The sequence below is a fragment of the Haliotis asinina genome, chromosome 1 (assembly GCF_037392515.1).
Source record: "Haliotis asinina isolate JCU_RB_2024 chromosome 1, JCU_Hal_asi_v2, whole genome shotgun sequence".
Lineage (NCBI taxonomy): Eukaryota > Metazoa > Mollusca > Gastropoda > Lepetellida > Haliotidae > Haliotis > Haliotis asinina.
In genome coordinates, this window is record NC_090280.1 from 59,536,587 (window position 1) to 59,554,580 (window position 17,994).

The window sequence follows — 17,994 nt, forward strand, 5'->3', positions numbered from 1 at the left end:
AACCTTGATTCACTTGAGTCTAAGGAGGTTAACCACAAACAGTGATGATAAAAAAAATGCTAGTCTTCCAATTAATTTTGATAATTAAAGATTGGTTGCAGTGACCAAACAGCAGGCAATCAATCACATTTTCACATAATCCAATACATACGATTATGGACCTACTGTTTTGGTGTTGGTGTTGGCGATGAAACATACCTTAGCTATGGCCTGAAAACATGTTTATTTCTTAGAAAACTCATTTCACTCATGTGTGACTGCATATTTCTTGGAGACTCCAGGAATTTTAGTTCATCATATATTAATCATCACTTTAAAGCTACAAGTTATATTATTTTACACTGGATGTGCTGAGTGCAAATGCAATTTGCGATGTCCCCAAATTTAACAAAAACAACATGTTTTGCTTATATGCAAGAACAACCTAAACGGGAAAATCTGAAAATATGATTCTAAGCAATATTTCTTGAAGGATTGCTCATTGGTAATAACCCAATCATCAATGGCGAGATGTCAACCGATTCGCAACACTTCCGCAAACCAAAGACTATATCCCTCCATATTCTAGGACTTGCAGATCCCTACACAAATAAGGATCATCACTACCGCACTAGTCAATTATCTGTACAGAGTGGAAGTTTCCAGCAATTGCACATCAAGTGCAAAGTTAATTCTTCTATTGTGTACTTCAGTGAAATAAGCATAGCCAAATGTAATTATACTGTAATAAAACTCCTGAACCAGCGACAAGAAGATTCCATAACTGGGTACATGTATACATGTAGCATCAGTGCCTGTTTATAGGTTTGACATGCAGATATGATAAGGAATCAAAGACACCACCATACATCTTTTTGACTCATAAATGCTCCATCCATCTGTGATGCAGCAATATTTGTGTATATCCTCAAACATGCAGCCATACTCATCTTTCATGCTTCCTTACACTGACTGAATGGATGGGAATGAGTGAGTGAGTGAGTGAGTGAGTGAGTGAGTGAGTGAGTGAATGAGTGAGTGAGTGAAAGCGAGCGACCGTGTGAGCGTGAGTGAATGAGTTAGTATGTACGTGTGAGTGAGCGAGCATATCACTTTCAAACAAACCATAAAACTGATAAAGAAGTACTTAATCTCATAGTCCCTGAACCGCATTATTTTCCTGTGTGCCTTGCCCTTTCTGCAATGGTAATTCCTTCATGAAGCAAGTTTCACCAGGTTATGAATCTGCTTTTCCATCAAAACTACTATACAAATATACATATATATATATATTCATTGACTAAGCATTGGTCTAATGTGGAATCCTTATCAGTATGAAGAACTGTTGCAACTGAATTCTGGTATTTATGAAATATATATTTTAATCATCGATATGACAATTTTAATCATTTCACGTTATCTTTGATTCAACAAAGTTTTTTAACCTTGACCTATAAGCATCTCTGATCTATCTGTAACATTCTTGATACATTTGCCAGCTGCAAGCACTCAAGGCTGTGGCATGAATAGTATCAAAGATAAACTTGCTTCCAGTTACACTGACAAGCTACTTAATGCTAACTGATAAACCAAGTCAACCATAGACTTACTTCATGTTCCCTATTGAATATGGGAGCTTAATCCAAAGCTGGAGATTGATGTCATTCCCACTGGGCAAGTGACTCATCACCTGTTCATGTGGACACACAAGTCAGCAGTATATGGAACGGAGCAAGGGTTCAGGCTGATTCAGATCTAATGATCTTCCAGGAACGCAGACCAACTTTGTTCCAAAATGTTCCAAAGGTTTCATCCAAATTTAGTAAAGATAAAATCCTGACAAAGACCTAATACTGTATCATAAGAAAAATCAGTAAGTTAGACATGAAAAGTCATTTCTTGTTTATATGGGTCACTGACTTGGCATTTGACCTTGGATTAGGGCTGCAACGTTTTACACACACCTCAATTTGATTCAGTTTTCAATATTGGACCCTCAATTCAATCTTTTTCAATTTGACTCTTCATACATGATGATCACTGGATTGTCTGGTCCAGACCATACCATTTACAGACTGCCGCCATATAGCTGGAATATTGCCAAGTGCAGCGCATAGTTGGAATATTGCCGAGTGAAACTCTCTCACTCATTCTTCATTCTAAATACTAAGAAGTGAACATCAGCTGTCACTGCATACAGTGATCTACATTTCATCTGTACCATGGATACACTAACACCCTTGAAGATTCTGGTTAGAATGTCGTCAGTGAAATATGCTTGTCAGAGGCAAATGATGGTCAGGCTGTTTAGTCTGACCTGGTCATCATATTCCAGTCACGTGGATTGATGTTTATGTCCATCACCAGATTGTCTGGTCCAAAGTCAATTATTTACAGACAGCAGCAATATAGCTGGAATACTGCAGGGAGCAGTAAAGAATCAAGACTCAAACCAACGGTTCCTTCACCATCAACATTGTATGCTGAGGTCAAGATGACCAAGGATTCACCAAGGACAACACTAAATGATCCTGACCTTTGCAAAATTCAAAAAACATTTTGTTCCAAATGGTCAGTGAAATACAAATCAGTTTCACAAAGCCATAACATTAATCATTTCCAGGTAAAATGAATGGCGTCTGCTGCACACATGGGGCCAAATATTAGCCTTGATGAGGGCCTTACTAAACCCTCAAGGCTACATAATCGGCCATATCAAACACAGTGTCCACTCAAACCTCTCTTAGTTAGCTCTTCCTAAAAGCATTCCCTTAGGGCCTTTTCTGTCTAAGAATCTCCAGGGTCATCCAATAAAAGCAGCCACTGCACAGTAGGATGGAACTAAGCACTGACAATAATCCCTGCGATCAGTAAATGTGCAATATCACTCAAAATTCCAAATCTTTACAATTAATCCATGAGAATCAATACTTTTCCAACAAACAGTAATTAACTTGAGAGTTTGATCAAGATAGTATGACTGACATTATCAATATTCAACCCATGCTAGCTTCCAAAAGACAACATCCTTGATGCCTGACAAGGAAAGTCAGCAAACATTTATCATGTTAGATTTTAGTCAATTATCACACACTATTAAGAACTTAAAATACAGTTTTACACTTTTGTGTTGAATTTTGATGTGTTGAAAATACACGTGTCTCAAAGGAAAAGATATTTTCTTACATATTTTCCTCTTAACATCCACTTCACTGTTCAATCAAACTTAAGAAACTATCTATCTCTTAAAGTAAGACCTTCAACTTCGACAAAGTGGTATTTGCTTTAAGCATGTATAATGATTCATGTTTGAATCTAGGTTCAAATACTGGTCCTTATATATTCTTTCATCATTTTATGGCAGAGTTGAACATAGGATCATCCATAAATGTAGATCTCTAAAACTTTGACAGCTGTATTAAAGCATGAAGACACAAAATTGGACACTGGGTTGGAAATCTGCTGGTTATTCTGAACTAGGGCTGGGACGGGTACTCAAAACTAGGTTGGGTACAACTGGAATCATGTCCTGTTTCTAGGAATCGAGTACCCGGAGAGGGAGAGAAGTCAGTAGTGACAAGAGCAGATAATAACTTGTCTTTTCCATAACTGACAATGTATTATTGGTACTATTTGATTGATGAAGTTATTATTAACTAGGAACATGAGTAATAGTTACTCTTTATATTGATTACACAGACGTGAATTACACAGCCTAAGAATAGTATATTGGTTAAACAGATGTGAATTACACAGCCTAAGAATAGTATATTGGTTAAACAGATGTGAATTACACAGCCTAAGAATAGTATATTGGTTAAACAGACGTGAATTAAACAGCCTAAGAACAGATCTGTTTAAATGTGTTATTGCCATACTTTCAAGTTTTCTCTAATAACTCCTGTCAGCTGATTTAATATTCACACAGTTGGCAGTCTTCCTTACATTTTCAACTATTTGATTCAGATTCTGGTAATTGCATGAGTACTCAATTCAGATTCCAGTAACTACATATGAGTGCTCGAGTCCACTTTGTCCCACCTGTCCTAGCCCAACTCTGAACCACCATTTTTTATAAGTAAAACTGATGCAACTATTAAGGCAGTATCACTGAATTATAACAGAATATTATTAGCATGGTTCAAACATGTTGGCTCCAAAGTCAGCACATTTTCATGATTTTGTATTTCACACAAAGGAAATACACTAACTAATGAACAAATTCAGTATCTGTGATGGTGGAGTAGCCAAGTGTTTATAAATTTGCTCATCACACCCAAGAACTGGGTTCAATTCCAAAAATGGGCACAATGTGTGAAGCCCATTTCCCATATCCTCTGCCATGATGTTGCTGGAATATTACTAAAAGTGGCCTAAAAGTAAACTCCTTCACTTCTAACATCATCAAGAGCCTCCACCTTGTGACCACTGAGGTCACTAAGATTGCCTCGGGGACACTAACACTTGTAAGAGAGTGACATAACAACTTCTGATGACAATGGAAGATTACGCTGATGAGGTTGGACCTGTTGTAGAGTTAAAGAACAGTGTTACTACAACAACTGGTCCTGTACTGACCCCAAGGGAGAAACGAAATACAAAGACAAGCATCAATGGATAGATTAGCAGATATGGTCTTAATTGGCCAACAGCCAGTAGTCCATGCCTCAAGCACGAATACTAATGTCTTCTTAGATCTATGTCAGCAGCGTTGTGTCTGACAGGATCTAGAAGCTATTAACTGTATGTTCTGTGGATGTTAATCCAAAGACAACATGTTACGCAACCATTCACATCTAAATCTTTGTTGACAGTGGGAGTAATGCAGAATTAATGGTTTCAGAAAACCCAAGCTGGTCTCCTCGGTAGAACAAATCCCCAGAACTCAATACCCACCCTTGTCTAGATGTGGATATGTAAGGGTAGAACACATACCCCAGTACCCCTCATGTTCTAGATGTGAAGAAGCAGTGGTAGAACAAATCCCCTCATACCCAATACCCACCCTTGTCTAGATGTGGATATGTAAGGGTAGAACACATACCCCAGTACCCTTCATGTTCTAGATGTGAAGAAGCAGTGGTAGAACAAATCCCCTCATACCCAATACCCACCCTTGTCTAGTTGTGGATATGTAAGGGTAGAACACATACCCCAGTACCCTTCATGTTCTAGATGTGAAGAAGCAGTGGTAGAACAAATCCCCTCATACCCAATACCCACCCTTGTCTAGATGTGGATATGTAAGGGTAGAACACATACCCCAGTACCCCTCATGTTCTAGATGTGAAGAAGCAGTGGTAGAACAAAGCCCCTAGTATCCAATACCCACCCTTGTCTAGATGTGGATATGTAAGGGTAGAACACATACCCCAGTACCCCTCATGTTCTAGATGTGAAGAAGCAGTGGTAGAACAAATCCCCTCATACCCAATACCCACCCTTGTCTAGATGTGGATATGTAAGGGTAGAACACATACGCCGGTACCCCTCATGTTCTAGATGTGAAGATGCAGTGGTAGAACAAATCCCCTCATACCCAATACCCACCCTTGTCTAGATGTGGATATGTAAGGGTAGAACACATACCCCAGTACCCCTCATGTTCTAGATGTGAAGAAGCAGTGGTAGAACAAATCCCCTCATACCCAATAGCCATCCTTGTCTAGATGTGGATATGTAAGGGTAGCCTCATGTTCTAGATGTGAAGATGCAGTGGTAGAACAAATCCCCTCATACCCAATACCCACCCTTGTCTAGATGTGGATATGTAAGGGTAGAACACATACCCCAGTACCCCTCATGTTCTAGATGTGAAGAAGCAGTGGTAGAACAAATCCCCTAGTATCCAATACCCACCCTTGTCTAGATGTGGATATGTAAGGGTAGAACACATACCCCAGTACCCCTCATGTTCTAGATGTGAAGAAGCAGTGGTAGAACAAATCCCCTAGTATCCAATACCCACCCTTGTCTAGATGTGGATATGTAAGGGTAGAACACATACCCCAGTACCCCTCATGTTCTAGATGAGAAGATGCAGTGGTAGAACAAATCCCCTCATACCCAATACCCACCCTTGTCTAGATGTGGATATGTAAGGGTAGAACACATACCCCAGTACCCCTCATGTTCTAGATGTGAAGAAGCAGTGGTAGAACAAATCCCCTAGTATCCAATACCCACCCTTGTCTAGATGTGGATATGTAAGGGTAGAACACATACCCCAGTACCCCTCATGTTCTAGATGTGAAGAAGCAGTGGTAGAACAAATCCCCTCATACCCAATACCCACTTTTGTCTAGATGTGGATATGTAAGGGTAGCCTCATGTTCTAGATGTGAAGAAGCAGTGGTAGAACAAATCCCCTCATACCCAATACCCACCCTTGTCTAGATGTGGATATGTAAGGGTAGAACACATACCCCGGTAACCCTCATGTTCTAGATGTGAAGAAGCAGTGGTAGAACAAATCCCCTAGTATCCAATACCCATCCTGGTCTAGATGTGGCAGGGGTTTAAAAGAGGTAGAAACAGGGGTAGAACAGGAAGGGGTAGAACAGGAACCACAACCATGAAACCTCAAACAGTCAAGAAGCGATATTGCACAGGAGAATCCTTTAACCTTTGGGGGCATCATAAACATTGGATTTATAGCCAACCAGGCAAAATACTAGAGAATTTGCCAAAAATGGTTCTTGAACACTTTCTGTTATCAGTATGTTTTACATCAAATACTACTGTAAAGTATTGTATGTACTGCAATACAAGAGTTATAAATCAATGTATTGTATGATGAACTTCGTATTGCACTACAATATTACATTGCCGTGTTGCTACACCACTAATTGGATGGCTATACATCTATCTGGCTGATTAAGCTCTCATACCCTGAAACCATCTGGTATATATATAGCTAATGTAATTATCCAACAGCCAGAAAGTTATTACTGCCTAGACTCTATCATTTCCAGTTAAAAATACTGTACAGTTGTACTGCCACATCCGAAGCACAAAACACAACTCACTCTTCATCCTTAATGATGGAATGAATGTGTCAACTGACCCAATATTTACAACTTCATTGACCATCCTACTGAAACTGACTCTCCTCTACTCACTGCCATTTTATGGGACAAGGTATCTATTTCAGACCAGATACGACCTGAAAAATGTGGAAACCACATGCCATATGACATATCAGAACCTAGACCGTGTCCTTAATCACACTAATTGTAATAGCATCATAATCAGTGTCAGTGAGAGGTAATTTATTGGCTGTTATTTAATTAGCTGATCAGACGAGCCAGTTCAACACTGTTATTTCACCAGCAGGTTATGGTTATCATCTGAGCATGCTCAATACCACTTCCTCTACAAGCTTACACAGCATTATGGGATAGCATAAATTCAACATGCAGCAGAAGAATCCATTTCCCTCAAACAAGAGTCTGAGCTGGAGTGTGATGCACTGCACATGTCATTCATTTTCCGCAGGTGTTCCACAAGGAGCAAACCTTCCACACCTGCTGTTATCGACTACATACATCATACATATACATACACAGCTTCAACTGCCAGACTTTTTCTTTTTAAATCTGTTTAGCAGTGGCCTTAATGTTCAATAATCCAGATTCCTACAGTTCTAGAGTCACCACCAGTGTGGCCTTACCACTCCTGAGGTGCAAACTATCCCAAGTCCATTTGTCCATAATATTAAAAGTATCTAGAGAGAAAGTGGAACTGCTTGCTCTTTAGGGGTAGTCTTCATATGTTTCTGGTATAGGAACTGATATGTGTCTCAGCTATGAAATAACTTCCTAACAATTCTCAACAATATCATCCCTATTCAATTTATATATACAGCAATTTTAGGATTTGATAAACTCCAACACTTTATGCTAGAATGTAAACTTGAGGCATTCTTAGATCACTTTGTAGATTGAATTGCATAGTCAGATGAACTATTACTTTATGAACTTGCGATCATCAGGTATCTAATTAACACAAATATAAAGAGCAACAAAGACTCTTAGCTATGTATATCTGACACAGTAAGCACAAGTTAAAACACATCAAGGTAAATGAACATGACATGAAATCCTTATATGTCACATCTAAGCACAATGAGCCGTACATTAAGAATGTTACTGTTAAAATAATTCCTCATTAGAAACGGGATGTGACGAAGTGATATCCATAGTGACGTCGGTTACATTGTGACGTAATGCAAAAAAGTTCAATTACGAGGGGGCAGACTGGAATGGCGCAGTGACGTCAACACATTGTGACGTAATGCAAAAAGTGCACATTATCGTCTGATAAGGTATTGTCAGCGCCTTTGATCTTTCACCGAAGCATCTTAAAATTCTTCATTAGACCTTTATGAAAACAAAGAATAACGAACACATTTTACTCATTGCAATTTATCCTATCAAGTGTGCCTCATACTTAAAGATTTCTGTAAGTTGTTGATAAATATTCTTAATATATAATATTACAGAAAAAACTACACAGTCAGCAGTTTTCACATAGCTTCAACAATCTGTTGTACATGTCACGACCACCTGTTACAAACACTTTGAAATATCTGCCAGTCATACTATCTGTCTATTGATAAAGTAGTATATTTCAAATTGGTGAAATGGACAACCTGTTAATCATGTTTTATTCCACTGTACTCTGCAACCTTTGACCATGTTGAGCTAGAAAAGATTGTCGCCCTGACATTAGCACAAGCCCTGACAAAATAATTGTTGATTGCACCTGCCTTTTTATACTGCTATTTATATGATATTTCCCACCGAATATTGATATGTGGGACGTATGCTACGTCACTTCGCACAGAAACAACACAATATTATTATTAACTTTCAGTGACAGGCATTTTTGTGCGTTGAACAAATGTACCTTACGCAGACATTTCTCTCAGTACTTTTTCAGTTAAGTTAAATATTTGGTGTTGAAACGAAATTCAATATACGCCTTTCCTAGTTCAAATTATGCAATACATGGCATTCAGTCGCCATGTAAATTTCAAAAGCTTTATTTGGCTTGTCCTCAGAGCTTTTAGAAAATGATTTTAGAAAGAAAAGTCATTACTGTGTTTGTAGAATTTCTCTTATTTAGTTCCAGTTAAAATGCAATCACACAAACACTGGTTCTGAATCATAGCTTTCAAAAGCTAAGGACTCCATCAATGGCTTTTTATCTTCCTCAGCAAAATGCTGGCAACAGCTATCATGAACTTCAAAGGTGGTTACTCCAAATGAAAAAACATTGAACTTCCAGTGTTTGCCTTGATGCAGAAAACCTGTGTATTTGACACACAAATTTTCTCAAATAGGCAGTGAATCTACAAGCTTGCGTAATTGTTGACACAATGCTACAGGGCCTTAAGTTCAGATAATCAAAGTCTGTAATTTGTTGTTGTTCAAACTACTTAGTTTATTGTTTGCCAATTATGATTAAATACCTGACCTGCTATACCTAGTTTTTACCATTATTATTGAACAATCCCAGTTGACGTCTTGATGAAAGTTACATACTAAAGTTGATTAACAAAAACCTTGCCCATGACCTCCTCCCATGACACCAGGGAGTCATGATGACTCCTTAATTTTCATGTCTAAGGAAAACAGTTAACTTCATAGGCAGATAGATGACATTAACATGCAACTGTAATCAGGTCAATTCAGAATAGACAAAAAACGTAAAGCTACATTTTCCCTCAATATATTTACATATATGCTCTAATAAATATGAACAACCTTGCTGGCATCAAAACAAATTTCTTACTTTTGACCTGCCATTCATAAGATATGATAACTTCATATTTGCAACCCGTGAAGATCTGAATTGGACTTCAGTAACCCATGATTGTCTTAAGTGGCAACTAAAACTAGTAACAGGATCCTCATATCCCAAATGCTTAGATCTATGCTCATGCTGTTGATCACTGTGTTGTCTGGTCAAGACTCGATCATGTCCATCTGTTGTATAGCTGTAATACTGCTCAATGCAGCATTAACCAACCATGCAACAATACTGCCTCTCACTGGTTAAAACAGCATGCAAAGATTGTATTTCATGAAAAGAATTAAACAACTTTGTAAAAAAGAATTTAGATAGGTCTGTTCAGAATCCCATTCCTAAGTTTCAGGAAATATACTGAACAGTAAAAGAAACACAAGTTTTGAACAAAATCAAATCTCATAAAAGTAAGCATTCATGTTTTTGTATTGTATCTAGAAACTTGAAAAAAAAGTTGCATTTCTTTTGCTGTTCAGTATACATGCTGTTTTAATCAAATTACAGTGGACAGCTCAGTGTTATTTGTCCACAATAATGAGAGGCACTTAGTAACTTTAAGTGTATTGCAAGTACTTCATCATCAGTTTACAGGGTGAGAGTGGAAACCGCAATTAGCTTGAATATGTGTAACAGTCACATAACCAGAGCAATTGATTTATAAATAACTTTGGTGCTTATTATAGTGACAGATACACAGCTAATGTAGGTCAGGTGTTACACCTGTTGATTGGCCTAACCAACAGTCAGCTGTGTAAGCCGATCAATAAGGCATAAACTCATTGATATGATTGATACACAAACACCTGAACACTGCTTGTTGACCGACTTGCCCTGCATTTACAAGCTGCTCAGTGAACAGTGACCTGACACATGAATAAACAAGATGAGGAGTTGCAAGGTGATGACTGACCTGACCACCTGGACTAAGGCCCAATAAGGATATGATGCTTTCCAGCATTAGAAATTAACAACAGTTTCACCCTGTGTCACCTACTGTCCAACAGATCACAATACTCATGGCAATACAGGTACCTGAATCACAACATATTGCAAAGCAATTTGTCAGCCAATACACAGCCTTTTGGCTAATATGAGTCAGAGGTGTTAATGGTTAATGATATTTCATCTACACGACAGCAATCTGTATACAACTGAACCCAGACCAGACAATTTAATGGCTGACATCATGAACATCAAGTTTGAAAATGTGTAGATACTAGGGCCATTATGATACACTCACATACTCGGTGAATCGAATTGTAGCCCTTCATGAATACAATTCGTTCACAATAACCGAATATGAATGAATATTTACAATTTTTTATCTGAGCATGTTTCACTTGAGTCCTTATTTAAGTGAGACATGCAAGAATGGAATGCGTACTAGCACTGCAGTAGTGCAAGTCATGTTTGTTTGCAATGGCTGCACATGATATTGTGGACTATAATTCTTAGTGTACGACATACCAAATTTGAGTGTCGTGTTAGATCACTAGTTAGTACTACAGCAAATTAACAGTCAACATGGGGGGTTACATATTGTAGATAATCACTTAGCTACAATATTGTATTCATAAATAATTATTCGAATTCATCACCCAAAATTTGTGATAAATATCATATTCTCCAGATAGTGTATTTGTTGCAGCCCTTGTATCTACTATGTCAATAATAGCAGTCATGGTCAGTCATCTCTGTTTAAACAAGCATAGGTTGTCAGGGACCAATTTCCCATCAAAACCCTTACATTGGCTGTCAATAGAAATTTCTCTGACCTCAGGTCTATGATTTTGCTCAACTAAGTTACGACTGTTGTAAATGTACATTCTATACAGAGGGTGGATTCTAGATCACCATTGAATAATGACATGTCACTGCCTTAGTTTAAAGAACATTGGGACTTCAGCATAAATTGTCAAAGTTCCATGATGGATTCAAACCACAGACTTCCTGATCGAAAGTCAGGCCCACTGTCAACTGACCAAAGAGCTTACTCTTTCACATAATTCTGTTTCCCAGTAACCGAACAATAGTCTGTTCTCTTCCTCCCAGTATAGTTTTATTTAGCTTTTAGCAGTATTCCAACAATATCATGTCAAGGGATACCAGAAATGGCCTTCATACACTGTACCCATGTAGGGAATCTGACATACGTCCTCTGCATGACGAGCAACAATTTTAACCATTCGGGCACCCCACTGCCCCCTAAATAAAACAAGTTATGCGTTTTAACAGGTTCACTCTCCAGGTTAGCTTGGGCTCCTTTTCAAACAAAACTGTTTGTTTTCATCAAAACTCTCTATTTTTCAGGTACTAAAACATTAGCTCAGCTGACAAGATGTGGATTGACTCCATGCCATGGTGTAAAAGAAAGGTTCTTACATTCTTACATTCCCATTCTAACATTCAATTTCACACCATGTCTAATTTACACACTCGCAAATCAATAACATGTCAGTTAAGATTCATCAGAACCTCAATTTGATTACAAAATCCCACATTAGGACTTTTCGCCACTGCAGATGTTCTGCCGAATACACGACTGGATAAATCATAGAAATCATATTTGAAAATGTCGTCTCGTGCTCCATCTGCTGGGAAAATCAACTGAATTATTACTCTCCTTCAAAGTAGAATGACTCATGCCATAATTATCACTCTAAGCTAGGTCAAAAGGAATGAATGAGTGAGTGAGTCATGACACTTGCCAGATAAGCAGACATGATGATGTTTTCAGTGACATCATCATCAACCCAGAATTAATGGAATTAGGGGTGATCGGGTAGCCAAGTGGTTCACGCATTCATTCAATTACCCACATGGGTACAACATGGGAAGTTCATTTCTGGTGTCCCCTATTGTGATACTGCCGGAATATTGCTAAAAGCAACATAAAACTAAACTCACTCTACAGAATTATGTACATTATTAATCTATTTGCTATTTGTTGAAATATTTGTTTCTAAATCAATACCAGCTACAACATCAATAAGCGTAAGGTTAGGCAGCAATTATATATGCCTCAAATGAAACTAAGGACACTTTCTTTCACATTGATATAAATTAGTATTATCCTTAACGGTATGATAAACGACAGCGATATGAAATCATTTGGAATTAACTTCGTTTGAGTAGCATATTTAAGGAAGACAAGAGACCATCACCTTGAGACACTGAAGTTAAATATTGGATGAAATAAATAGTTACATGAAATATTCCAAATCAAAACATCCTTAAATAAAGCCATTTTAATCACAACAACATAAGATATGATTATGATGACGCCATCTAGTATTGTGTTAAAGGGCATATTAATTCATTGTGCCTTAAACGTCAGTTTCAGAAACAATGGTAATGATACAAACATGCAGAAAAGCACAAAGATTTTCAAATAAGATACCCAAAGCAGACAAATTGAAAACACTTATTTTTTTGGTCAAAAATGGGATTCTTTCAGTTCTTACTACTGTAAACATGTTAGATTCAGACAATGAAGCTGAAAAGGCTGAGTGGGTTAGACGGCTGACTTTGTGTGCTGGTGAATAGGTGCCTGACTGACTAGTCTGAGGGGGTGGTTTCAAGCCTAGATGGGACTCAACAAACCAAAGTCCTAGAATCTGTACTTTACTGAAAAAGTGTAATCATAAATATGTGTTAAATTCAGAAGCATTTTACCACTGTATTTGAGATTAAAATATATTATTTTTAAATTACACATATAAAACCCTTTGATTATTATAATTTATACTGGTTCTCTTATCAGAGAAATACATGATATCTCTATATAACACATACTAGAATTAGGAATAAACATTTAGGGAATTATTGCTATAGACTTGAGGCCTTGTACATGTTCTGTTACACCCCCAAGGACATATTATTGGTCAAAACAAACGTCAGAGAAATCTGTGACTTTCATTGTTATTTAATGACACTACAAAACAATAAATTTTTCATTTCAAGCACAGCTACTGTGTGACTGTCATATGCATCCATTACCTGTCACCACAATGTCCATGTTTAACAATACCTCTGTGAACAGGAACACATAACGACCTTTACTACCAAACACTCAGGAATAACCTCTGACCCCTGTAAGTCGTGGCATTAACATTTTCTGCTTGATATGGCAATCATAACCAACTGCACACACCACTACACAAGGAAACCAAAATATGCCGGCTAAACATACAGAACTCCTACGACCTTCGGCATTACACGCTATTACAACGATTACCCTGTGTTAGTCATAACAAACTGGCTACTCCGCCATCATGTGTACGGTGGGTGGAAAAGGTCTACAAGCATTGTGTGTTTGTTTGTAGCTTAATGCTGTCAAAATATCCTGTATACTACATCAGCATGACTACACAACAGCACAAACCTATCCACCATAAACCGATCCACCATGTGCTTTCAGTGCTGCTAATAGAACAGCAGGTGACAGAGGATTGTTTTCAAAACTGAACAATGAAGCTCAAAATAAAAATAATACTGCCTTAATTTGAATGATTTCATTGACTAAACGCCACAACTTGATATCAAAACAACTCATTCACACTAAGAACAACAAATATTTGTTTGGTGTTAAACATCGCACCCAGCATCCAGGAACGAGGCAGCTGCTTGTGAACAATTTGGCCTGCAGGAGACAATCCTGTGATCAAAAGAATGAGCATCAATCAACGCAGGTGGGATACAATGACATGTCTCAATTACCTATGTCATGGAAAATAGACTTTTGTATTCAACCAATAAAATTCAAGTCACTCATACATTACAAAGTCTCAGCCATCAAAATATTGTAGTTCTTTGGTTAAAATGGCTGACTGTCTTGATTGAAATCAAGATAACCTAAGGTGTATTTAACTATATTTTTAGTATGGGAAAATGCCTGCACTACAACAATCAGTTGACTGTACATGTAAGTGTATATGTCACTGTCAAAAGAAACATCTCATCAAAACAAGCTGCATTGTTATTAATATATCGTGACAATAAGCTAAGTAGAGAACGTCATAAAAAGTAATTTTAACCCTTTGGGTTTCAAAGGAGTACTTATCTAACAAATGAAAGATCCAGCTAGTTTTGCACTGGTATACCCCTCAATTATGCTTTCATACAGCATATCTATGAAGGTCAAGGACAAGACGCCATTCATGACTGGCACTTGCAAGGAACAGCTCAATTTGAAATCTTCAGATGTTCAATACAAATTTCCCTGTACATCAATAATCTCAATAGCAATAAACTGTTTTGAAAACCACTGCACTTTTTTGCACCACTGTTATTGTTACCTGTATCTGGATCAAGTTGTAAAGCGGAATCAGGTCACTGTTGTCGTCATTATATCACCTGATGGATGCTTGAAGTAATATGTGATTGACAGCTTGACAGCTCAATATGATTAACAGACCCTAATCACATTGAAAATAATCTTCCTTTTTTCTATAAAGCGGCACTGAGAAGACCTTTCCTTAATCACCAAAATCTTTACTAAAAGTGTATTGAACATTCAGTGGACTGCATATGTTTGTATTCTTTACGATTAAGCCATTACATAATATGTGTGTCTTCCTGTTTCAACTTTCATACATGGACACATGTGAGAGATAAGGTGTTGTTTACCTTCATCTTGACCACTGTTTGCACCATTGCCATGATGGACGTTAGGGTTGAAATGGGTAATAACTGAAAGTACTCGTCTTAGATACTGCGAAGCAAGTGAGCCGACATCACGTAGCAATCAAGTCAGCTGGTGGGGTCCAGCGTGCCCCCACCCCCGAAAAACTTTGAAAATTACAAGCTCTATAAAGCGCTTGTAGATTTATGCTTCATCTTGATATGGTTCCTCAGAGTTGAGGTCATGACACCCTTGAATGGGTTCTTCAGCCTTTGAATGACAAGCATTCTGTTTTCAGCTTGTCTTCAGTTAGCTTAAAATACAACCGAACATTGGAGTATGATTGCTCTGCCATGTTGGTGCTGACACAACTACAAGCGGGATGAGAGGGGAGATAACTCTCCTTGGACGAGTACTCGAGTAGAATGTTACCCCAGTAGTACTCGAGTAATGCTCCTAGTACTAGTAGTAGTCCTACCCGCCTCAAACTCGAGTACCCGTTTCAGCCCTAATCACGCTAATAGACATTGACCCTGTTCAGGTTACACATTTCATTGCATCAACTGATATTGATACAACCGATACAATCATGACAACACTGATAAAATGTACATAACCAAGACAAAATAATCTTGTCTTAACAGGACGTTGTCTATCTAAGACCTGTTTCACGATCACCATTACCATATTCTATCAGAGCAATCACAACGAGCAGTCAGGATCAACATGTGAAACTGGTCCTTGATTTCTAAGTCAGCAAAAAAAGATCAATACATTCAAAACTAGGTCAGCTTAAGTATAAATGTGATGATACTGCAATGACCAGAGAGAGAACTCTTCTGATTTAGAAACTAAAAATATAAAGATTGAAGTTACCCTAAGATGTTTACTCACCCCCTTCTTATACCGTACACTGCCACTTCTCTTCAGAGTCCCACCTTTGACCACCTGATCTTGTACATCAATAGTTCCACCATCTTTTCCAGGACGAACACTAAGCTCTATCAGTTCTGGAATCGGTTGTACTTTCAGACGTAAAGAATCATCAGCCTTTTTGATGATTTCAACAATTTCTTCCCTTGAGCATCCCTCCACATTTATATCATTGACTTCCACGAGCCTGTCTCCTGGAATCAAACCTGTTTGCAAACTCCGAGGTCCGCTTCCTGGTTCGGCAAATATCACAGTTCGAGTAGCATCACCATCACCTTTGTCAGGATTGGTTCCCCTTCGTAGACTGAAACCAAAATCTCCTGCAGGTGTTCTTTTTACTGTTATGTTCCGTGTGCGTGCTGGCTTTGGTGGAATAATTGCTGGTAATTTCAAATTTTGGAACTCTTTCTCTCCTGGCATTGGTAATTCCGGAGGCAATTCCTCAACGGCAACCGATTCACTCTCAACACTTCGACGTGGCTTGGGTTTAGGTTTGCCTGGCGACCCTTGAAGTTTCTGTTTCAGTTTTGCATCAATCTCATCCACCAAACCAGACATTTCTTCATTCCGTCTTGTATTTTCCTGCAACATCTTAGCATCATCTAAATTTCGTTCTGTCCCCGCATCATAAAATTTAGCAGATTCTTTTAAAATTCCTTTCATTCTAGGTTTGGGCATGACGACAGGGGGTTTGGATGCCACTTGGGGTTTTGAAGACTCCACCTTTCTCTCAGGGGGTAGTTCCTTTGTGGGGCTTGGTCGTCCTGATGAACCACTTGCACTTATGTTACTCTCACTACTGTCACTGGGTGTCAAGCCATCTGGAGAGGTCTTATCCTCCTTTCTACTTGACTTTCTATCGCTAAACCTCCGGAATACGCCTTTTTTCACCTCCTCTAATCTCGACATCTCTTCCGGGGTAATTTGGGGTCTGTCCTTTTTCTTTTCTTCCTTCTTTTTCTCCTTCTCTTTTTTCTCCTTCTCCTTCTTCTCCTTCTTTTCCTTGTCCTTTTCCTTATCCTTCTTTCTAAAGCTGAACATGATTATTGGTTTTGCAGCTACTGTCGATTGGGTTAAAACAATGCGATGCTTGGGCGGTATATCAGTGTATTCAGCACGCGAATATCTAGTCAACACTCAGACTATCAACTCACTTAGATATCTAGCGGGGTCATAATCCGCATTTCTCACCGGTAACATCCACAGAAAATTACACGGCACATAGGAATAATGGAGCCTGGGGTCGCAAGAATACCCACTACATACATCAGTTGTAAGGTGGTTCAGGAAACGAGCCTTACCGGGTTCACAGTTGTTTCGGTATCATCAATCGAAACAAGATGGCGACACCGGTGAAGATATTAGACAAATCCCCATGTATGCGACGTTTATAATCGCACCATGCGCTACCATTCTATCAAACGATTTCTAAACTGATACAGACCTATTTCATAGCACAGGTACATCATATTGTCCCGTTTTGGAGCGACTGCATCCGCCAAGCACTTACAGTTAACAGCCAATCAAGGGCCATTTAAATTATTTTTACACGGGCAACTCTTTACCTCTACACCGAACACCTGTTAGAGAAGAGTTGTCTCACCCTTATCTCAAACAGGTTGGCGTTTTGTTGCACGGGTAATTTA

General features: G+C 38.4%; 1 protein-coding gene across 1 annotated transcript in view; it reads right to left on the reverse strand.

The window, feature by feature from the left end:
* LOC137295192 (unconventional myosin-XVIIIa-like) overlaps positions 1-17,702 on the reverse strand; it is a 124,184-nt gene extending 106,482 nt beyond the window's left edge. Inside the window, exon 1 of the mRNA XM_067826521.1 lies at positions 16,310-17,702. Coding sequence (XP_067682622.1) covers positions 16,310-17,389 — 1,080 coding nt within the window. The 5' untranslated portion in view covers positions 17,390-17,702. The remainder of the gene's footprint in view (positions 1-16,309) is intronic.
* Between the last annotated feature and the right edge of the window lie 292 nt (positions 17,703-17,994).